General features: G+C 40.7%; 1 protein-coding gene across 1 annotated transcript in view; it reads right to left on the reverse strand.

Annotated features, from left to right (window-relative positions):
- Window positions 1-299: 299 nt before the first annotated feature.
- Window positions 300-23,486, reverse strand: part of ERCC6 (ERCC excision repair 6, chromatin remodeling factor) — a 72,545-nt gene continuing 49,358 nt past the window's right edge. Inside the window, exons 9-21 of the mRNA XM_061162014.1 lie at window positions 21,102-21,272; window positions 20,423-20,599; window positions 16,941-17,057; window positions 15,785-15,880; window positions 12,421-12,636; window positions 11,848-11,958; window positions 11,349-11,468; window positions 10,704-10,798; window positions 10,195-10,340; window positions 9,411-10,109; window positions 7,321-7,525; window positions 6,520-6,598; window positions 300-5,395 (exon numbers count right to left, since the gene is read on the reverse strand). Coding sequence (XP_061017997.1) covers window positions 4,973-5,395; window positions 6,520-6,598; window positions 7,321-7,525; window positions 9,411-10,109; window positions 10,195-10,340; window positions 10,704-10,798; window positions 11,349-11,468; window positions 11,848-11,958; window positions 12,421-12,636; window positions 15,785-15,880; window positions 16,941-17,057; window positions 20,423-20,599; window positions 21,102-21,272 — 2,655 coding nt within the window. The 3' untranslated portion in view covers window positions 300-4,972. The remainder of the gene's footprint in view (window positions 5,396-6,519; window positions 6,599-7,320; window positions 7,526-9,410; window positions 10,110-10,194; window positions 10,341-10,703; window positions 10,799-11,348; window positions 11,469-11,847; window positions 11,959-12,420; window positions 12,637-15,784; window positions 15,881-16,940; window positions 17,058-20,422; window positions 20,600-21,101; window positions 21,273-23,486) is intronic.

Here is a 23,486-nt window from a genome sequence, read left to right on the forward strand (position 1 = left end):
TTTTCCAGGGAGGGGAGGGGTGTTTGTCTTCTGGAATTTCATCCAGTTACAGTCCTTTTCTGGATTGCACTTCTGCAGAGCCCTTCACACTGCCATTCTAGGAGTCTAAAAGATGTTTTAATGTTGGAAAATTATTGTGAACTTTACAACACTAAGAGATTTAAAGGGGAAAAACAACACAATTAAATCAATAGATGCAGAAAGAGCATTTAATAAAATTCAGCACTGGATCCAGAACTGGAAAGAGCATTTCTTTAACGGATAAAAATCATTTGCCAGAAAATAAAAGCAACCACGTGTTTAATGGTAAAACTTTGGAAATTTAATCTTCAGTGTCAGGAATAAGGCAAGGATGCCAATCACTGTCAAATATATTATCATATTAGAAATATGTAGTATAAGTATTGAAATGAAAGAAATACAATTGTCATTACTTGCAGCTGACAAGATTGTTACATCCAGGACAATTTATAGACTTATTGGATTTAATAAAAGAGTTCAGCAAGGTTGCTAAATACAAGACCAATATGTAAAATCCAACAATCCTCCAGTTCATAAACTAAAAAATGGAATACTTAAAGTGTTATGATAGCAAAACTGTAGAATTAGCAATAAATGTAAGATGTGCATGACCTTGTAAGATGTAAGTGAAAGACAATGGAATTATGTCTTTATAATATGTATCATGAATAAAGTGATGTGTTCTATTCATAGTTGAGAAACTCAGTAAAGAATCCTCTGCAAGCAACCTGTACAGTCATTACAATTTCAAAAACAAGATCCAAATGTGATAAGCTGATTCCAAAACTTAGGAACAAAGGTCCAAGAAATTTCTTAGAAGATGAGGGTAATCATTCTACTAGATTATGATTGCCAATTATAAAGCTACAATGATTAAAATGGTGGGTTATTGGCAAAATTAAGTAAGTAGACCAATTTAACCTGAGTACAGAGACCAGAAATATTCCCATAATTACATGGAAATTAGATATAATGATAGATGAAGGCTTATAAATCAGGAGGGAAAGGATGAAATGCAGTTTTTAAAGGTGCTAGAAAAAGTAACTATCCACATGGAGTTTGCAAGAGAATTTATGAGAATGTAATCATGGCTTTAGTTAGGAAAAGGGTTCTCAAGGAAACAAAATGAAACTGGATTTGACTATATTTAAATTAAAAACTTCTGTATAATATCATAAAGTCCTCTATTCTAATTCTCCATATCTTTATGTAGAAGTTAAAAAATCCCTAACAAAACATCTATAAAATAGCTAGGAACATCTATAAAATAGCTAGGAATCGACCTAATATGAACTGTGCAAAACCTTCATGAAGAAAGTTATTAAAATTACTCCAATAAAATGAAGCCTATCATGATACTAACGGCAAAAACTATATTATTTAAAAGTCTATTATTCTCAAATTAATGTATAAACTAATACAATCTCAATCAAAAGAACAACACGATTTTAGTGGAACTTAATAAACTGATTCTAAGTTTCACCTGAAACAGAAAATGCACAAGAATAAGACAAGGGCAGTGGGGGAGAAGGAAAGGAAACTGGCCTATAGATAGCACAACACTGTACCAAGTCAGTGAAGTGTGTGGTCATGGGAACAGAATCTAGATCCACTACCCAGAAACAGACAAGTGAGCATATGATAAATTTGGCATTTTTCAAATGGTCGGAGAAAAGATTGGACTATTCAATAATAGCAGGAACAATGGCCTTTCTGTCTTAGAGACACCTCTGAAACAGAAAAGAACCTATAGTAAAACTAGGTAAACATAACATGAACAGGGAACTTGTAAAGGAGGATCTACAAATGGAAATGTTTGTTTTATAAGTAATCAGAAAAATTCAAGGTAAAACAAGGTATTTTCAACCACAACACTGGCTCAGAAAACAAACTCCTAAGATTGACATGGGCTACTGTTTCCAAGAGTGCGGAGAAATTAGTTCTTTTATGGGGTGTGAATTGAAGGAGGTAGTTCCACAGCATCCATTAAATTAAAAAACCCACCTAATTTTAAGTCCAGCAATTCCATGAAGGTAGAATTACACTTAGAAAAATGAAAAAGTGTCTAGCATACGTTAAATGAGAAGTTAGTTGCTAAATAACGAGGATGATAATTGCATTTTTGTAAAATCACATGTAAAACAAAACAAGCTGCTGTAACAAAGAGACTCAAAAAGATAGTGGTTTAAACAAATCAGGAATTTATTTTGCTCTTAAGTAACCGGTGAAAAGGAAGCAGTTTGAGACTGGCAGGCCAGAATCTCCATCCTCAGCACACAACTCTGACCCTTTTGTGTTACTGCTTAAGCTCCCAAAGGCAAGGTGGCCAGCTCAAGAGGGGAATGTTGAGCGAAGTAAATACCCAATTTCTTATTTCAGGGCACAGTCTGGACGTTCTCTTCACATCCCACTGCCTGTCATGTGGTCACAATTAACCATTTAGCAGAGTGTTAAGTGAGCAGCCTCAGTGTCCAGGTAAAAGGCAGGAGTCTTAGCAGGAAAGGAGAAGGGAAAAATGGACATTATAGCAGCAGTTGCTGCCACATGTATCTGCAAAGGCATAGAAAACAGCTTAGAAGAATACACACCAAATATAGTACTTATCTCTGGAACAGGAGCAAGAGGAGTGGGAGGCAGAGTATTGCTTGAAATGTTTTAAACAGTGATCATGTTTTAACTAAGGAATTTTTCACATTTCACAAAATTTTAAAATCCTTTATTGTAGCTTAATACCAATATAACATGTTAAATACATTATTTACATTGTACAAAGATTTAAAGGTCCAAAAATTATTTTTCATCTAAATGAATAAGTTATTCTACGTCGTTAAAACTATGATACTTGGAGCATTTTCCTCTAAGTGTCTCCACCCAGAGGCATGATGACAAAGTTTACCAATGTCCAAACTGAGACACAGGCAAGGCAGTGACTACCCAGGGTCTCAGCTGGTAGCAGGGCTGAGACAGGCTGGGAGTGAAGACCATCGCCATGTGACCGCATCATAACTTTTGCCAGCATTTTCTACTTAAAGAGAAGGCTACAACTTCCCTTGCTCAGTAGACTTTAGATTTCAGACAACAGAGGTATGATACCCAAGCACTTCATACTCGTGAACAGCATCAGTACTTTAATCTGAGAACAAGAGGGATGCAATTTTCTTATAGGTTAAAGATAACAACAACAAAAAAAGAACTTCCCAGAAACAAAATTCATGAGTTTTGACTCCCTTCTGAGCCAAGTAGTCAAGTCTAGGATGTACTGACCCGTGTAAAAGTCTATTATTTCTAGACAATGATGGCAGAGTGAAGATGATAGGATCCTCTTCCTCTAATAATAAACCACTCTAAAAACTGAATGAAATGAACAAGCCACAATCCAGAAAAAGAAGCAGAAAATCCTGCTGGAAATTATGACTGACTATGACATCTCCTGTCTAAAGGGAGGGAGTCACAGGCCAAGCTATTTAACAAAATCTCAGAAAACATAACTAAAACCCAAGTCTTCAATCAAAAGCTTCATGTTGCCTAGTGGAGCTTCTCCTTGACTCTGAAACCCAGAGCGCTCCTCTTTGAGTGGCGGAGAAGAGCACACAAGAGATCTGCACCCAGCTGCTCACTTTCAGCATGAGCTAGATGGGAGGAAGGCAAACACAATACAGAAAAATCAGAAAGAGGGAAAACAGCAAGCCAGAGAAAACAAATCTAAGAAACAAACAAACTGGACCATGACAGTTCTAGAAGACACTAAAGAAATCCAGTCAATTTAAGAAAACAAGACTTCAGAGCTGAGATGATAAAAATAACAGTGAGAAGGAAAGAAAAACAAGGGTAAGAAAACAAACTAAGGATCGAAACACCACCATAACAGAACTCTAAACACATAAACAACAACCAGAAACAGACGCAGATGAAAACCAAACCTCTAAAACTGTAGAGTCTCGGTGAATGCAAAGGGAAAAGAGAGACGAAAAGGACTAGACAGAGGAAAGAGAACAGTGAAGCCTGACAGAAAGTTACCGGCATCCTCAGAAAGGAAGACAGTGAGTTAAGGAAAAAATGTTCAAGGTTCCCTCCCAGCATGGAAGCAGAGAAAAGGCTGGAATGGTGGTCACCATGTGGTGATGATGGTATATCTGGGTATGCTCTGGAGTGATGTTTCTATGCATGGGTATGTGTTGGTGGTTTTATCTGTACTTACTTTTGGTTAACCTTGAGCTTTTGCTTTTTAAAGATAACATTTCATTTTCCTAAAACCAAGAGTCGGTGTAGGAGGAAAAATGTGCCCTTTGTTTAAAATAAAGCAACTTTAAACTGAGAAAACTATAACCTTCTGCAAATAACACATCTCATCACTTATTACCAAACTATTCCATGCTTTACAAATAAAAAACTTGCCAATTTAACGGTACCTTAATGGAAGATTGTTTAAAGGCAATCGATAGGATTCAAAAGGTAACAAATGTGATCTCTTTTTTGAGTGGCAAATGATCAGTTTAAGCATTTAAAAATGAGGTACCCAAATGATACTGTTAATAGCTACTGATGAACTGATTATCTGAACAGGTCTAACTGAATGTAAGACATGTTTTTAGCACCAATAACAAGAATTCTTGCAAGTTCTAGTCTATAGACTTCCAATGAGCAGTAAGTAATGTATTCCCTGATAGCATCTTCTGGGTAAAAGAACAAGTGTGTTCCAAGGATTAACGGTTAGGTCCCTGATTTTATAACATAATTCATTTCGGAACAAAAGAAAAAAAAAGTCAACCCAGGTATTTTTAAAACTTAAGTTTTGGAGAAGAATTTCTACTTCCTTAAAGTTTTGTTTATGAGGTAGCTATCATTCAAAGTAAACATCAAATACAGCCAACTTCCACTGACAAACATGATAATTAAATAATTAATGTTTTCACCAGAAAAAGTCAACTAGAAGTCCAGAAAGTAATGTTGCTCAGCAGTATTCTGGCTTGAGTTTCCAAATGCCTTCGCCAGCAGAAGTTCTATGAAAAGTGCACAGACTTCTCAAGAGTTCTCTAAAGACACAAGACTGTGATGCTGATAACTTGGACTCGAACTCCCGCAGTATCTCCCGGGTGCTAGCCTGGCCATCAACTTGGGCCTGAAAGGCAATGAAGTTTCTCATTTCCACCAGAAGGTCATCGTGTTCTGTGCTGCAGTGCAGCGAAGCAGCAGCTTCTGGGAGGTGCCCGCTTTCACTTTCTAAGCGCTCTGGCAAAATCAGGTGGTTTCTAGCTTTCATTTTAGCCAAGAGTGAGGATGAAGCGAGGGCCCCGGATGAAGACTCTATGTCTTCAACTTTTCCACTAAAATGCTCCGAAGCATGATCTTTTCCATCCTTCTTCACAGCGCCATCCTGGAGAAAGAAGACCAGTGCATGGATATATTTAATCCCCTATTTATGCTCCCACTTATTTCTCCAAAGGCTCTGAGGGGCCATAAGATAACACATGTGCCCAGGGCGCTGAGGCTGATGGGGGAAGAATGAGACACCGTCTGATGCAAACGGAAAGGAGGGGAATTAAGTGTCTAAATTTACCTGCTCTTAGAGAACATTTCCTAAAAAAGCCCCCAAACTACACTATCTACTTCGTCACCATCTTAAGTGGTGAGCATGGAGGGAGGGCCAGGCTTCCAGAGAAGACTTCGAGGAAAACCATCTCCAGGAGGTACGGGCTCTGTGGGCTTTTCCTGTTCTTCCTCCCAAAGTTTCCCTTATCTGGGCACCATGGGATAAGGAACAGTATCAGAGTTGTACTTCTTTTTCTTCACTTTTAAATCTTTTACTTCTGTACACCTCATATGAGTTTCCTCAGAACAGCAACAGAAATCTAGCTTTTCTTCGTTTTCCTACTGCTAAAAGAACATAACACGGGAAGTCAAAAAAAGTTTCTCTACCACTAAATGTGTTCAAATTAATCTAAAAGTAGGAGACTGAACCTCGGAGTTTTCAAATTTCATAAACAACACAACCCTTAAGCAGAAAAAAAAAAAAGTATTAAACAATAAGAATATGGCCTACTATTTACTCTCAGTGAAGCACTCAAAGCATTTAGGGGGTTGCAGGAGAGGGAGAGACAGATGTGATGCTTTGGCAGCTTGTAAATTACAAACAATACTCAGGTGATTTTCTAGATCTTTATTCTAGACAGTAGTGGTGCCTCGAGCTAGCACTTCACCTCCAAGTGGGGCAGGCAGTATGGGCAGCAATACGTATCACCTACCCTGTGTGAACTTCTGGAGGACAAAACAGAGATTCTACTACGGATCTTGGGTTAAAGGCTTTGTCTTTTCTAGGAAGTTAGCTAGCCCTTTTAAATTCACACAAAAGTGCTTCATAAATGCACAAAAGTGCATGAAATACAAACAGTAGATGTCATTATGCCAGTGATGTCCTTCACATGTGGAATTGAGTGAGATTTCCATGGCAGTTCAATCAAGTAAATCTTGTGAATAAAAGTGGGAAGGCTATCAGATTACCTGGCATTTTTCCTTTGGAGATGCTGAAGAGGGATGCTGCACAGAGAAACTGGAGTTCCTTTTCTGACCGAATCTGCTCCTAAGTAAGGAAGAGTCACAGTTGATAAAATGTTACTTTGGGACTTAGAGATGAGAATGCCCTTCCAACACCTAAACTCTTGGAGAAATTTTCTTCTGCATGGTTATTTTCTCACAGCTGTGATGCTTCTGCTCTACCCACTCCAGTTCAGATCAGTGCAGTTCAGTCGCTCAGTCGTGTCCGACTCTGCGACCCCATGAACCGCAGCACGCCAGGCCTCCCTGTCCATCACCAACTCCCGGAGTCCACCCAAACCCATGTCAGATTCCTATACTTTTCTGGGAAATTACTACTGCATCTCAAGGTAAGAACCACTCAGTATCCTTGCTCAAGTCACAGTGGAAACCACCCTCGAATTCTAGGTAGGAAAACTACTCTAAAAGAGCAGAGTAATTATTGATTGCTGAAACATAGCTAATCATCTTATTAAAGTTTAATTGTTATTCTATAACTCTTACTATTTTATAATATCACCTCTTAAGCAAAAGAGATTTCTCCTTTCCTCAGAAAATTAGCTCTGGAAAGGAAGGAATGAAAGCAAAGAAGGTAAGATGGTAAGTGTACCTCTCTTAAGTTATGCACATCTGGCTGGCCCAGTCCCTCCCTGAGGGATTTGCTCCTCCTACAGATAAATAGCAGGAGTGTCTCTGCCTGTCCTGACTTTACTCCCAGCCCGGCCAGTGTGGCCTCCTCACAAGCATGTCAGGGTGGCGACCTCTTACTTTTTTCCCGCTGGTGCACCAGCAAGCCCTCTGTGGCCAGTCCAAGTGGGCACACCCGACGCTGCCCCCAGACACTGCTGCCGAGAGAGTCTCAGTGCTTTGAGGGCATCCTGAGCCACGCGGCTGGCCTCCGCCTCCACCAGGACATAGTCTGGACTGGCTCCATCCATGATGGCGTCGTGCTTCATGACACTGTGCACGCCCACTGGCGAGAGCAAAGCAAACCGTGAACACGCTATTTCAGCTCAGACACACTCACACCTTCTCCTCTGTCCAGGCTAGTGTGCTCTGGGTGGAGGGAAAAAAGCATCAACATGTTTGGCTGCTATTCACCCATGACCACCAGGACCCACAGACTTTTACAAACGGTGCGGATCTTCACCTGCATCTCTACCCAATGAGGGAAGGGCTGTCAACTATCACTGCGTTGTATCATCAAAGCATAATGCTTTAATTACCACACTTCCACAAGCTTTTCCCTGCTATCTGGAAAATTTTAAAACCTTCTACTAATGTATCCTCTATTGAAGGGGGAAAATAAAAAAGTATAAACAAAAATTACATAATTTCTAAAAAGTAATGATCAGAGAAACACCACACACCAGAAGAATTCAATACAGTCACAGGTGGAAAATTCATAGACCTAAATATTTATATTAATAAAAACGAAAGAACAAAATTAAGTGAACTGAATTTCAAGCAATTTATAAAAATTAGGACCAAAAACATTAAAACAACAACAAAAACAAAAAGGAAGAAAGTACTGAAGATAAAATCAAAAATTACAGAGGCAGAGAACAACCATGGATCTAATTAATTAATCAAACTCCTGGTTTATTGAAAAAAAAAAATCATGAAACAACCTACTGGTTTAACCTGATCAAGGAACAAAGAGGGAAATAGACAAAAATTGCAAATGACAAGGGGGAAATTATCCTGAAATAGTCAATTTAAAAAAATTATTACAAGAGTATTTTCTACACCTCCATGCAAATAAACTTGAAAATTAAATAACATACATAATTTCTTAAGAAAGCAGATCAGGAACTGTAGGAAAAAACAGAGAAAGTTACCAATGAACTACCTTACAATAAAGCACCAAGCCCAGAGGCTTTTCCTCTGAGACACTGTACGTAAGCCTGCTTTCCTGAATAGAGACCCATTCGGAGACCTTTGGTAATTCAAGACCGTCACCTTGGGAACACAAAGACCTGTGAGGCCTGAGAAAGACAGTCCCAGGGATGATTCAGCTGTGCAGGCTGGCCTGTCCTACAGGGTCCTGAGCAACTGTTAAAATCTGCTTTCCTGATGTTTCTCCCTTGATATTAGCTATCAGCTCTCCTCCTTCCAGAGTGCCTGCCTCTGGCCATGCCCTTTCCTCTCCCCGTGATCTGTCACTTGACTCTCCTGTGGCTGGAAAATCAGATATATAGAGCATGCAGAGAAATACTCTATGAATGTTCAGGTGGTACAAATCTATCTTAAGCATTGCACCCCTCCTGCGTGTGGTTAGAAGTCAGGTCCCACTGTTCGCTCAAGGTTGAAATTCCCCTAGTAAAGAGAGGTGAAAATGATTTTCAAAGATGTCAGTACAGGGCTCTGCTGGTGGCTCAGTGGTAGAGAGTCTGCCTGCTAATGCAAGAGAGACAGGTTCGATCCCTGATCCAGGAATATCCCACATGCCTTGGCGCAGCGAAGCCCGTACAGCACAACTACTGAACCTGTGCTCTCCAGCCCTCGGGCAGCGACTACTGAGCCCACAACTACTGAAGCCCGTGCGCCCGAGAGCCTGTGTTCCTCAACAAGAGGCCGCCGCGGTGCGAAGCCTGCATGCCCCAACTGGAGGGGAGCCCCTGCTCACCACAACCAGAGAAAAGCCTGCCCAGCAAGGAAGACCCAGCTCAGCCAAACATGAATAAATAAATAAAATTATTTCTGAAAATGTCGGAACACTTCAAACCTGACTTCTAGAAGGAAAACTACTTCCAGTTGAGTGCGCATTCCGCTCTGTCAGGGATGCCTGCTCCCACAGAAGCAGCCCCTCGGCTCTACCCCTGGCACACCTGTGGCAAGTTCAGCCAAAGGAGTACCTGATTTTCTGAAAAGCTTTTCCAGGACGTAGTCGTCATGGCTGCGTTCCTTGGCCTCGCTCTCATTTTCACTGTCTCGCCTCCGGTACTGCCTCTTCTTCACCAGGTGTGGAATTCGAGTTCCCTCAAACTTGGCGTCTCTGCGATGCTTAGAGCTCTTCGGCTTTTGATTCGGCCCCAGGTGTTTCTCCATGGTCTCCTCTGCCACGTGATGTTTCATTTTCGATTTGTGTTTATAAAAATTATTTTCCGTTTGCTCATTCTCCCAAAGAGGTTCTCCCTGAACTTGGCAGCTTTCTCTTTTATCAGAAAGACTCTCCTTTTCATTGATGCTTTCCTCACCAGACATCCCACACGTTCTGCTGATTCTTGGAGAATCTGAACTGTCCCCATTTTCATGACTCGCTAAGGACTCCCGTGGCCTGGAGACTGTATCTGTCTCTTCTCCAAGCCTCTCACTGCTGGTTTGACTATGAGGTATCTGAGCGGCATCATTCAAAGGAATGCCTTGGTCAGAAGCTACTGCATTTACTTCAGCGCCTGATCCTATAGATGTCTCTTCCGATGACATGGCATCATTTGCAGATGTCTTACAATCAGGGAACTTTTTGCCCACTGGGACATTCTGGTCTGTTCCACAGGCCGGCTGAAGTCTTCTTTTTAAATGGCGTTTGGGTGTCTGAACATCTGAACCAGTTCCTATGAAAGAGAAAAACATGCTAATGTCATATTGCATAATCCTTACATATTTCATTACTTTAAGTTAAATTATTTCATGGAATACCTGCAAAAATAGCACTTGTTTCAGTGCTCTGGGATGTATCAGGACTACTCAGAGTAAACAGCTCATAAAGATCATTGGACTTGAAAAATCGTCTTTGCTTTGGATCTTTTAGCACTCTATTTGTCAAAAACTGCTTGAAGATTTGTCTAAAAAGATAAAAATTAAGCTGGTATGAAACAATGTTTGGCTGCACCTCAGGATTCTAAACTTATAGCAACTGTTTATTAATAAGGTTAAAAACAATCAGATTCATCAAAGACATTTAAAAAAAAAAGCACACACAATAAGCCATCTAAGCTTATTTTAATGAGAAAGAAAAAATACGAGAAATTATTAAAAAAAATATATCTCTCAAATTACAGCAACTATCTCTCTGAGATGGCAAGATTTCTTGTAGTAATACTCCTTAAAAATTCCCTGCTCCAAAACCTGGTGGCATGCCTCTCCCTCTTACACACCACAGCCTGGAAAGCAGCTTCTGGTCAAGGGGTGCAGCTGAGTGTACTGACCGGTGGTAAATCTTTTCTTCAATGGTGCCTGCGGTTAGAAGCCTATACACCGTCACCTGCTTCTTCTGGCCTATCCTCCATGCTCGCTCCCGGGCCTACGGCAGAGAAAAAAAGGAAAAAAAGAAAGTGAAGTCGCTCAGTCGTGTCTGACTCTTTGCGACCCCACGGACTGTAGCCTACCAGACTCCTCTGTCCGTGGGATTTTCCAGGCAAGAATACTGGAGTGGGTTGCCATTTCCTTCTCCAGGATACAGCAGAGAAATGCGGCTCAACAAGGGCCCTTCTCAGCAACAAGCGCTGACTAACAGCCAGTCACTTCCTTCTACTCCCCAAATTAGAACTTTGGCTAATGAGGCTAAATACACCCAAGGCCTGTTAAGGAAGACAAATGGGCAGGCGACAAAACAGACCAAGCCAGCTCTACCTGAAAAACAACGGTGTCAGTTTCCTCCCATGTCCTCTCTTCACCCACGTCTGGTGTGGATGCTACGGGTAAACTGAGAAGACCCTCCCTCCAAGCAGAAGACAAGACACAGCCAGGATGTGAGCTCTACGCTGAGGCTAACATGGCATGGGGGGATGCTCCTGAGGGTAAGCCATCAGACAGTATGTCACCAACACAGTCCTTTAAGAAAATAAACATACCTGCGTGTCTGTGCTTGGGTTCCAGTCGGGATCATAGATGATGACGCGGTTTGCGCCCGTCAGGTTGACTCCTAGGCCACCCACCCGAGTGGTCAGAAGAAACACAAATATGGATGTGTCCTAGAGGTGAGACATATGACACTCGGTATGCACATGGAAAGTCAGTTACAGCTGTTCACCTCAGCCTTCACATGTTCTACACATGGAAGCCTGGTTGCAGTACAAGCAATGGATTATGCCGTAGAGACCTTTGGTCAGTCAAGATCTCAACTCACAGCTTCTGCTTTTCATAGCAATTGTATTATCAATGTTTGAAAACTGAATTTTTAAAAAGGAATACACGTTCTTTGTTTAAACACATACACACATCCCATTAACCCAGAAATGTATCTAGTTAAAGCTGCCCAATCCCAGATGTAGGCACTGTGGGGGCAGACCTCTCCTTCCGTCCCCTCTGCACAGTGGCATCATGTGACTTCATGGTTCTGTCACTTGTTACCTCATTGTATCTTGTAATCAGTGGTTGTCTGGAAGCTATTGCCGTGGTGCCATCCATCTTGAGATAGGAATAGTTTTGGGCTCTGAGAAATACTTCAAGGATGTCTAACATCTGTTTGGGAGAAGGGGTGGAGGAGGTAAGAGTTGAAAAATCAAAGATACGCCTCCAGTGAGTATGCGACACTCATATAAACAGGATCACACCTTCCCCAACAGGCTTAAATTAAAAGGGGTTTCTTGGTTCGAGGTGGATAAATAAAACTACTACAAGAGTATTTTTGGTATTTCCATACTGTCCTTACAAATTTTGTAAAAAACAGGACATCTGAGTTCAGACAAAACTCACCTGCACCCCAAAATCACATGGTATTAAGGTCTCTTTTTAAAAAAGCCATCTTCTGGGCACCAACTCTAAATAAAGATCCACCTCCTGAAGAGCTTTGCAGCTTGCCACTTCAGTATCAGTGGATGGATTTGCCTTTGGAATCATTTTAAACCATATCCCATTTTTTTTTTTATTGGTTATAAGTCATAAAGAACCAACTTGCTTCTTGTATGAGGCTTGTATACGCACCTGTCTGGACTGAGAAAACAGCAACACTCGTTGGCCCTGCTTGTGCCATATTTTCAGCAAGGACTCAACAACTATCATTTTCCCAGAACGTTTCCAGTATCCAAACTGATCTTCCCCTAGTTCCTCATCTGGAATGCCTTTAAGATTCTTGGGGCCTCCAGAAAAGAGATCAGGGTGGTTGCAGATTTTTCTTAGGGCTACAAGTCCAGAGAAAATCTATGGTACAAAAGAATCACCCCATGTAAAATAATATTCACTCAAGAAGGAAAGGAAGGAGGCTGTTCAATACATAACACAGATTAAGAAGTAATCCTTCATCAGCTTTTTAGTTTTCTCCCCAGTCACAGCATATTAGGAATGGGAAGAACCTTTACACATCTTTTCCTGACAGGGCAAGTTCTCTAAAAACAAAGTCTTGTTGGACCAAACACACCTACTGGGGTCATATTCAATTGCTGATGATTCTCCCTCTAGCAAAAAAGGTTCACAGTATATAAAAAACTGGTTCACATTTTAAACATAAATAAGAAATATCATGCCCATTCTCTATGCAAATCTGGGCTTCCCTGGTGGCTCAGATAGTAAACTATCTGCCTACAATGCAGGAGACCTGGGTTCAATCCCAGGTCTCTGGGTTATAGCAAGATCCCTTGGAGACGGGAATAGCAACTCACTCCAGTATTCTTGCCTGGAGAATTCCATGGACAGAGGAGCCTGGCAGATTATAGTCCATGGGGTCTTAAGGAGTTGGACATGACTGAGGGGTCCCAAATAGGAAAAGAAGTACATCAAGGCTATATATTGTCACCCTGCTTATTTAACTTATATGCAGAGTACATCATGAGAAACGTTGGGCTGGAAGAAGCACAAGGTGGAATCAAGATTGCCGGGAGAAATACCAATAACCTCAGATATACAGATGACACCACCCCTTATGGCAGAAAGTGAAGAACTAAAAAGCCCTTGATGAAAGTGAAAGAGGAGAGTGAAAAAGTTGGCTTAAAGCTCAACATTCAGAAAACTAAGATCATGGCATCTGGTCCCATCACTTCATGGCAAACAGATGGGGAAACAGTGGAAACAGTGGCTGACTATTTTTTGGGGCTCCAAAATCACTGCAGATAGTGACTGCAGCCATGAAATTAAAAGACGCTTACTCCTTGGAAGGAAAGTTATGACTAACCAGACAGCATATTAAAAAGCAGAGACATTACTTTTTCAACAAAGGTCCATCTAGTCAAGGCTATGGTTTTTCCAATAGTCATGCATGGATGTGAGAATTGGACTATAAAGAAAGCTGAGCACTGAAGAATTGATGCTTTTGAACTGTGGTGTTGGAAAAGACTCTTGAGAGTCCCTTGGACTGCAAGGAGATCCAACCAGTCCTTCCTAAAGGAGATCAGTCCCGGGTGTTCACTGGAAAGACTAATGTTGAAGCTGAAACTCCAATACTTTGGCCACTTGATGCAAAGAGCTGACTCATTTGAAAAGACCCTGATGCTGGGAAAGACTGAAGGCAGGAGGACAAGGGGAGGACAGAGGATGAGATGGTTGGATGGCATCACCAACTCAATGGATGTGGGTTTGGGTAGACTCCAGGAGTTGGCGATGGACAGGGAGGCCTGGTGTGCTGTGGTCCATGGGGTCACAAAGAGTCGGACACGACTGAGCGACTGAACTGAACTGGAGTGACTAAAATTTAGGGAAATCTGCCATGTAACTTAGCAAATGCATTTAAATATTATACTCCTAAGTACCTCACTAGAAGTTCTACAGTTTACTATGTGAGTCAGAGGTTGAAGTTCCATTGACTTTTACATTAGTATATCAGAAAACATGCCACATGGAAAATACACAGATGGAAACAATGTGTGGGATGGTTCACAAGGCAGAGGGCTTAGGAGCCCCAGAGTGAGAAAGCCCACCTGGCCACCCACAAGCAAGCAGGCACCTTCTACAGCTTTCGGCCCATGACTCAAGTCACACTCACCAGTATAAAAGTTCAAGTGGAAAAGATAAACCACAAATTGAGCAATGATCAGAGAGTATGGTTGTTCTAACTAGTAAACAGATAAACAACACACGATCTGAACAAAGCAGGAACACCGTCAGCACTCCCCAGAGTCATCTGTAACTGATCTTTCTTCCTTGAGATTTCTGCTGTCCAACACAGCAGTCATGAGCCACGTGTGGCCACTGAACACGTGAAGTGTGGCAAGTCCAAACTAAGATGTGCTACCCATGTAAAATACCCAATTCTGAAGACTCAGTACAAAAAAAGAAGAGTAAAATATCTCAGTAATTTAAAATTTTTGATTACATACTAAAATGATATTTTAGATATGTCAGGTTAAATAAAATATCTTATTAAAGCTGATTGTACCTGTTATGCTTTTCACCTTTTTTAATGTGACCATTAGAAAATTTAAAATCACACACATAGCTTGTATTCTCTATCCAGCACTGGACAGTGCTGATCCTACCCACCTAAGGCTTCACAATTTGGAGGCATGTGAAGATAAGTCAGGGGACATACAGGAGAGATGAATAAATGTGAATGGTTTAGAAACCCCCTAAAGATGCCAACGATAGATGAAATAAACTGCTAAGAGATGGTTAAAAGAACAAAAAAGGACTTGATCTGGAAGAAAAAACATGTAGATATCATGGGACACAGGAAGCCTTGTCACCCATATTCATCTCCATCTGCCTCCATGTAGGGGCAGGACAGTGAATTTCAGAGCATTCCCTGCTCCTCAGCTCTGCCTCCAACGAGGACGAACCAAAGACTAAGGAATTTTACATGTCAAATAAACAAATAAATAAAATATAGTTCACATTTTAAGATACTGAAGCACAAAGAAGTTGAAGAGTTTACATGGAGCTTCTGACTAAAGCTGATGATAAACTTACTACGAAGGCTTAATAAAGAGACATTTACACACATATATTGCTGAGTATGGCCAATAACTAAAATGCTATTACTTACACAAAAATGCATTATAATAATTCTTCCTCCGTGCACCCAGCAGCCCCGGGCTGCTCCCGACTTTCTACATGGGGCCGGCAATCCCTGTAGGACCCACCGTCACAGACCCCGTGGTCTAGTGCATTTTTCCACTACACCACACGGTGCTGGGTTCAAATGTTAACAGTGCTGCAGTGCAGATAAAAAGGCAGCATTCTCAAATCACGTGTTCTCTTACTTCTGGAAGGGCTTCAAAGGAAGTAAAGGTTCACGCCCAAACGTTTTCAAGACGGTAACACTAGTGAATCTCTGACTAGTACTAGTCCCCTTTCCTCCCCCATGTCCCTTGGTCCACAGCTCTTTCTCTCCAGCTTCTATTAATATTATTTGGCTGACCTGCATCTCTCCATTGAGAATCCTGTAAACTTCTTTGGAATCAATGAAATTTTGGTAGACTTTATGTTGTTCATCTGTAAGACGGCAAAACAAGACCTAGGCAGAGAATAAAAAAAAAAAGACTTAAAAAACTTAACAGTACAAAATACTAAAATAACAAAATCAACTAATCAAAACAAGCATGATGTATATAATTTTCACAATGTGCCTCTTATTCAAAACAAAACAAAGCAAAAATACATCTTAGAGCTGAACAATGAACAGGTCCCTCCTTCACAGCCCCTCAATCTCCATCATCTATCCACCTTGTGATCCCCATGACCCATGGTCCCCACCCCACTATCTCTGAGTCTCTGAAGCCTGGCTTCCTGCTCCCAAGGAAGTTCAGGACCAGGTTCACAGCCCTTCCTCCATGCCAGCCTCCAAGGGCTCAGACCCTCTCAGCTCGCAAGCCCCTCACCCAGACTTCACTTCAGCAAGCCCGACAAGGCTCCAAAACATTGCCTGGCACCCCCTTCCCTGAGTTCTAAGCCACACACAAGATTGCCAGACTGATCTCTGACAGCAACCCTTACCCTGCCGGCCAACTGCGCCTACTACTCCACGCCACTGCCTCTGTCTCAACCTCTGATTCATGCTGATGTGTGGCAAAAACCATCACAATATTGTAAATTATCCTCCAATTAAAATAAATAATTTTTTTTAAATCCAACAAAAACAACAAAAATAGAAACTGAAGCTATCAGGCCTGATCAGTCTCAAAAATAATCTACTGATACTTCTTCATCTGCCATGAAGTTATTTTCAGAAAAGGCCCCCTACGTGAGGTCCAGGACAACCCTTCTTCCATCTTCGTACTAGATCCAAAAACCTACTCATCCTCATCAGGTCAGTGCTCCATGCCTTAGATGCTCCAAAACCCAAGGGGGAAAACTCCCTGAAAGAACGTGCACAGTGACCACCTCCTCTTGCCTTCTAGTCACTCCTGAGCCCAGAAGGCTCACATGTCACAGGCAGGTGTATACAGTAGACCCACCTGCCCCATAGCACCAGCAACCACACCTGTTAGCCTCACCAATTCTATATGTGAAAAGCAGAAAGAATGATGGGTACATTGTGCTTTAGGAATGTTTTGATAATTCCCGGTTTTACAGACCTGTTCGTTTTTATCTGGCAAAGAAAGGCTCATTTTGACATCCGACTTCATTCTCCGCAGTAAGTATGGATTTATGGTATCTCGTAAGACGCACGCACACTTATAAGCAGTTTTAACCTTTAGTAAGAGAAAAGGGGAAACAATTACCCTGTATAAGGACTGCATTTGCTCTTACCTCACAATTGATTCCAAAGTTTAAATTCTTTTTAAAAAAAGGATGATCAATGGTTGTACAAAACTATTGGAAAATGGTTTGGAAAATTTTAAGTTCCATACATTCCAGGATGCAACATCTTTCATAAGATGATCAGTAAAAACAAACAAACAAACAAAAAAAAACCTTCTCATTAACCAAAAATATACAAAAGAGCAACCAGGTAATTTTGTGCCCTATTCCACCTCTATTTAATTACTGTTATATACTTAAACCCTAAAGTAGAGATTTATTCAGTGCTTGACCCCACCCCCCCGGCAGGGAAAAAACTGCTTTCAAACAAATCTCAGTTTATAATCTTATATTCTCCAATGGCCACAAAGGGGCTGCTACTTCACAAAACTGAAGATCAAACGCTAACTCTAGGGAAACGCCGCAGCAAGGGAAACAGCAGATAATAAGCAGAGATTACTGCCCACAGGAGATTCAGAGCATAAATTCAAAGAAAGCCCTATGATCCCAGCAATGAAAGGTCACTCCAGCCTAAAATGCAGCATATGGCTCTGTAATGGAGCAAGGCCACATGAGATGGGTATTAACTGTCCAGAGAAAAACAAAGACCCACAGCACAGGAAACCACTCCCCCTGCAATTTACTTAAAGGCAAACAAAGAATTCAATAAATTATTGATACTTAAAAAAGTCTAAATAGGCTTAACAACCTACTATATACTAGTTAATGGAACAAGAAAATCTCCAACCAAAGCTTAAACTTAAAAGAAGTTACTGGCAAAATGAATAAAAAAAAGAGCTTGACCATAATATATTAATACAGAAAAATTCATGTTAAAAAATTAACATGGTAGAAAAGAAAACACTTCAAAACATCCTAAGAACACCTCACTCATGTCTGTATGTGTGCTAAATCGATTCAGTCATGTCCAACTCTTAGAAACCCTATGGATTGTAGCCCGCAGGCTCCTCTGTCCATGGAATTCTCCAGGCAAGAATACTGGAGTGGGTTACCATACCCTCCTCCAAAGGATCTTCCCAACCCAGGGATGGAACCTGTTTCTCTTATGTCTCCTGCATTGGTAGGTGAGTTGTTTACCATCTGAGCTACCCAAGAATGGCAACTATGGCATCACTGACTCAATGGACATGAGTTTGAGCAAGCTCCAGGAGTTGGTGATGGAAAGGGAAGCCTGGCGTGTTGCAGTCCATGGGGTCACAAAGAGTTGGACACGACTGATCAACTGAACTGAACTGATGGTCTTAAACAAAAAGGAGCAAATAATAGCAACACCCTTGCTCCCAAGGACTTTACAATCTAAAAAAGGAAAAAAGACAAGTGCACAAATTTCTGAAACAAAGACTTCAAGTAAGAAACAACACTATATTTACATCATCTCAAAGTATTCCCCCATGACTTATCAACTAACTTCAAAGAGTTTAGAAATCTGGCACACTTATCACCCTACCCCAGTAATCAGACCAGCACCAATGAAGGGATAAACCCACAGCACGTGTCTCCAGATAGGAATGGAACACTAAGAAACGTCATTTCTGAGATATTCTTGCCAATAATGTGTAACCTGATTCCAATCATGAAGAACGGAAAGACAAACCCAAGGTAAGGAACATTCCACAAAATAACAAGCCTGTAGTCTTCAAAAATATCAAGTCATGCAGGCAAAAGAAAGCTTAGAGGAACTGTGTCAGATGAAAGGAAACTGAAGAGACATGGGAATCAATGGAACAACTGACACAATGTGAATGACATACAGATTAAATAACAGAATTACATCACTGCTACAGACTGTCTCCTGATGTGGATGTTACACTACGGTTATGTAAGACATCTCTGTTCTTAGTAAATACAACTGAAGGATGTAGAGGAAAGGGGTATAGTGTCTGCAACTTACTCACATGATTCAGAAAAAAAAAAAAAGAAAAACTTTGTGTGCATGTGTGAGAGGTAGGGGAGAGGGTGGGAAGGAAAGAAAAGCAAATATGGCAAAATGTCAGCAAAATGCTAAAAACCAGGGAATCTGGGTGAAGAATATACAGGGGTTCTTTTTACAATTATTGTAACTTTCTCTTAAGTTTGAAATTATCCCAAAATAAAAAGTTAGGAAAAAAAAAACAAAAATCAGGATACCTAAAGGATAATGGGGATTCAATGGAGGAAGAGAACTCTTATAAAAGTTAACTGAAGACCAAAACTCATTTAATCTCAAAATTTTAAAGGTATTAAATTGGTTTTTGATAGTCCTCCAATTTTAAAGATCTAATATCCTTTTTCTAGTTTTAATATTTCAAAATATGTGACCACCTCTTTTGGTGGCAGGCTTTATTTCTGTTATAACCTGGCAGGTACAAGCCCAGCCTGAGGGCTGTGCAGGGACCTTGCCCCCAAATGCCACAAACTGCCCTCCAGTTGGCCTTACCTCCCGATGTTTCTGTGTGTGACAATCCCACTCTATCAGTCACCCAGGCCTGAAACCTCAGAGGTAAGCTACAGCAAGCTTGTCCAGTCTCCCCCCACCCAATTTCCTTTATCAGTTTTCTTATCCACCTCCACATCTTGTTTGTTCTGTCGAGAAAACACCACCTGGGACTCTTGCTCTCCACCTCCTTTTCTCAGGATCACCACCCACAACCAGGTCCAGGCTCTCCTCACCCTGACTCCCAACAACTCAAGAAGGTCCCTCAAAGCCAGCCTCCCTCCCACAACTACCTGCAGCCTGAGTAACCCTCCAAGCACAGCTGTTCCCAGCCTCCTGCTCAGACACCTTCAGTGGCTTTTCCCTAAGCGTTTCTGCCTCCCTTCAAGACCCCACATCCACAGCTTTCCTGCAACTCCCCCACAAGCATCTCCAGTTGAGTTAAGCATGTCTCTTCATTGCCCGTGGCCATACAGAGTAGCTGATGCATATGGTTGCTCTAACCTAGAATGTGCCACTCTTTCCAGCCTTTTTTCCCAGAATCAGGTTAAAGGATATATGTCTTCTGAAATCTTTCCTGGTTTCCCCTTTTCTAAGCTTTTACACTACTTTATAAGATGCACTACTCCAATTTGCACCATTATATGCTGTCCAGAACAAATTCACTCTTGTCTCATAATTCTGACTGCTCTTGAATATTTTACATGATTTTTTAAAAACTCATCGGGAAAATTATGTGCTTTTGAGCAAAAATAACTTTGTGATTTTTATAAGCTGGGCCATTCGCCTTACATTGTGAAAGACTTGGCTACAAAGTATAGTATTTAGTAGGACTGTTTTAAGTATTAAAATGCCAGAAGTGTTACCTGGCCAATACATTACCTGTACCGGGGAGGCATTTGAATAACCCCCCATGGTGATGGGGACTGAGAACTGCTCCATGAACACAGGCAATGTACCCAGCTTTCCCGGGAAGATGAAGTCAAAGAGAGACCACAGTTCTCGGAGGTTATTCTGCATTGGTGAGCCAGACAGGATGATGCGATGAGGCGTGCGGAACTATTACCGTAAAGAAAGGACTTTTCTATTAAATTCACCTTTTAACATATGATCACCAACCCTATCCAAAAACACTCCCATGCAATCCTGTCATTTAACACAACTACATATCATTTTGGTCTCCTCTAAAATATAGACATTTTATGCAACTTCAATTCTTCAATTACACATAGATAAAAAATATACATACATAGATAATGTATATATATGGAAGAATTTTTCTTATTGTTCAAGTTGAAGACTATGGACTAGAGTTGGATGTGGTTACACTCTAACAACTGATCTGTACAAGACACATTCAGTAATATCAACAATTAGAATCTGAGAAAACATGATTAAGGGTAAGAACAAAAAGTGTTCAGCATTAAGGCAAAACATGTATTTCAAACTCCTTATGCAAAAGCACAAGGAAAGAATCCCTAAGTGTGTTATTAAAAGCAGAGAGTTTATTCTCAATGAAACATTATCCACCTGGAAACCCCCTTGTTATAAGAGGTCACACCTGTTTGCAAGCAAGGGTGATGGCAGCATTTGGATTTCGAATTTTGTGTCCCTCATCCAAGATCACATAGTGCCAGTCATGCCTGCTAATATCATCTTGCATCAGTCGAATGTAGGAGTAAGAAGTGATCAAAATCCCATGACAATGAGCAATTTCTCGAACTAGTTTCTCCTAAAACAATGACAAAATGGCAAAGCCAGTTTTAAATAAGTTAAATGAACATGACTGTTTTTTCAATTTTTTTTTTTAATTAGAGGATAATTGTTTTACATGTTGTGTTGGTTTCTGCCGTACAATGTGAATCAGCCATAATTTTATATATATATACACACACACACATATCCCCTCCTTCTTAAACCTCCCTTCCCTTCCCATCCCAAGCATGACTCTTAAAATCAACCTTTCAACCATGATACAATATAAAGCACTTTATAAACATATACATAAACATAAACGTAATACATACAACCTAGTTATGTATTATCACACTGGAAATCTACTTTACGTTTCATTAATCTGTAAGTTGTAAATGCTGATAATATTTCACTATTGTGGGGGAAGAGAGTCAAAGAAAACCAGAAAAAGATGTAACATGTAAACACTTGCCCAAATTTTATTTTTTAAAAATACCCTTTGTGTTAATCCGTATTAAACGTCCTTCCACTTTAAACTGGGCTTCCCTGGTGGCTCAGACAATAAAGAGTCTGCCCACAGTGTGGGCGACCCGGGTTCAATCCCTGGGTTGGGAAGATCCCCTGGAAAAAGAAATGGCAAACCACTCCAGTATTCTTGCCTGGAAAACCCCATGGATGGAGGAGTCTGGCAGTCTACCATCCATGGGGTCACAAAGAGTCAGACACGACTGAGCAACTTCACTTTCACTTTTCACTTTCATATTAAACTTAAAACAAGGTAGATGAAAAATGATTTATTATTCTAAAACAAAAGCAAGAAAATGAAGGAAAAGTCAAGGTGACAAGAAGGACAAATCCAGGGGCTCTAATGATGTGTAACATGAATTCAAGGAGGACAGAGTACAAGGGATTAAAATAAGTGATTTTTTTAAAATGATACCAAAAAATTCTGAGAAGAGCCTGGAGTCCACGGAGCAAGACACTCCTGAGTGCCAGGCAGACACAATGAAAAAGCCACACACCTAGACATATACCAACTAGATGTCTGAATTCCAAAAATAAAGACAAGAGAAATGCTGTAGCTTCTAATTAGAACAAAACAGATTTTTTTAAAAAGATTCCCTTCAGAAGAAAAGGACTCTACCTGTGTTGACTATCTTTTCTGCAACACTAAAAATGTCAGAGAGCAAAGGGAAAATCTTTCCATAATTCTAAGAAGAGAGCAAAGACTCTAGAATTCTGCACTGATCCAAATTAGCAGTCATGCTTGCCAGAAAAAAATAAATTCCACCTTTAGACAGTCAAGGACAAAAAATAAACTAGCAGGAGATGGCCTAGCAATGGCATGCCACATCCAACTGGTGCAGGGGTGCTGTCACTATAAGAACGTGGTCCCTCTGCCTGGTGGGAGCAGGGGGCTGAGGACTCCACACTCTGCACTGGGGCAGACAGCAGAACGCCCCACCCGAGGCTCAGCACGGACGGGGGCTCACAGCACCTCTGAGAAAGGACAGGGTCCTTACTAACCCCAACTTACAGATGACAGAACTGTGGCTTAGAGAGAGTAAATAACATTATCAGGTCACAGAGCTGGGAAGTGGTGGAGTGGGATTTGAGTGTAAAAAAGAAGCCGACTCCACAGCTAGTATTAACTAAGTATTAGGCAACACTGCCTCTTACTTAACTACGAAAGAAAATATTTTTAAGGGAAGATTACATATAATATACTTACCAATCTTAAATTATTACAACAATAATTAAACGTTAAAATATTGTTTTAAATACTAATGAAACTGTTAAGAAAGAATCTAAAAAAAAAATACATATATATATATATATATATATAAAAGAATCTATTTTTGCATTACTGCAAGTCCAGTTTAACAACCAAGAGTAAGAACAGGAGAAAAATAAGAGTGTACTTAAAAAAAATCCCTTATCCAAGGCTAGAATGGGGTGTACATAGGTAATGAATACTGTTTAATTCTTTACCACAACAGAAAACAGGCTAAAGTACATTTGCAAAACATGTGAGCCTATTTACTGATAATAGCTGGTGCTGCCATTCAGTCACTAAGTCATGTCCAACTCTTTGTGACCCCATGGACTGCAGTCCATCAGGCTCCACTGTCCACAGGATTTCCCAAGCAAGAGTACTGGAGTGGCTTGCCATTTCCTTTTCCAGGAAATCTTCCCAAGCCAGGGATAGAACTGGGGTCTCCTACATGACACACAGATTCTTTAACACTGG

Source organism: Dama dama, chromosome 15 (assembly GCF_033118175.1).
Source record: "Dama dama isolate Ldn47 chromosome 15, ASM3311817v1, whole genome shotgun sequence".
Taxonomy (NCBI): domain Eukaryota; kingdom Metazoa; phylum Chordata; class Mammalia; order Artiodactyla; family Cervidae; genus Dama; species Dama dama.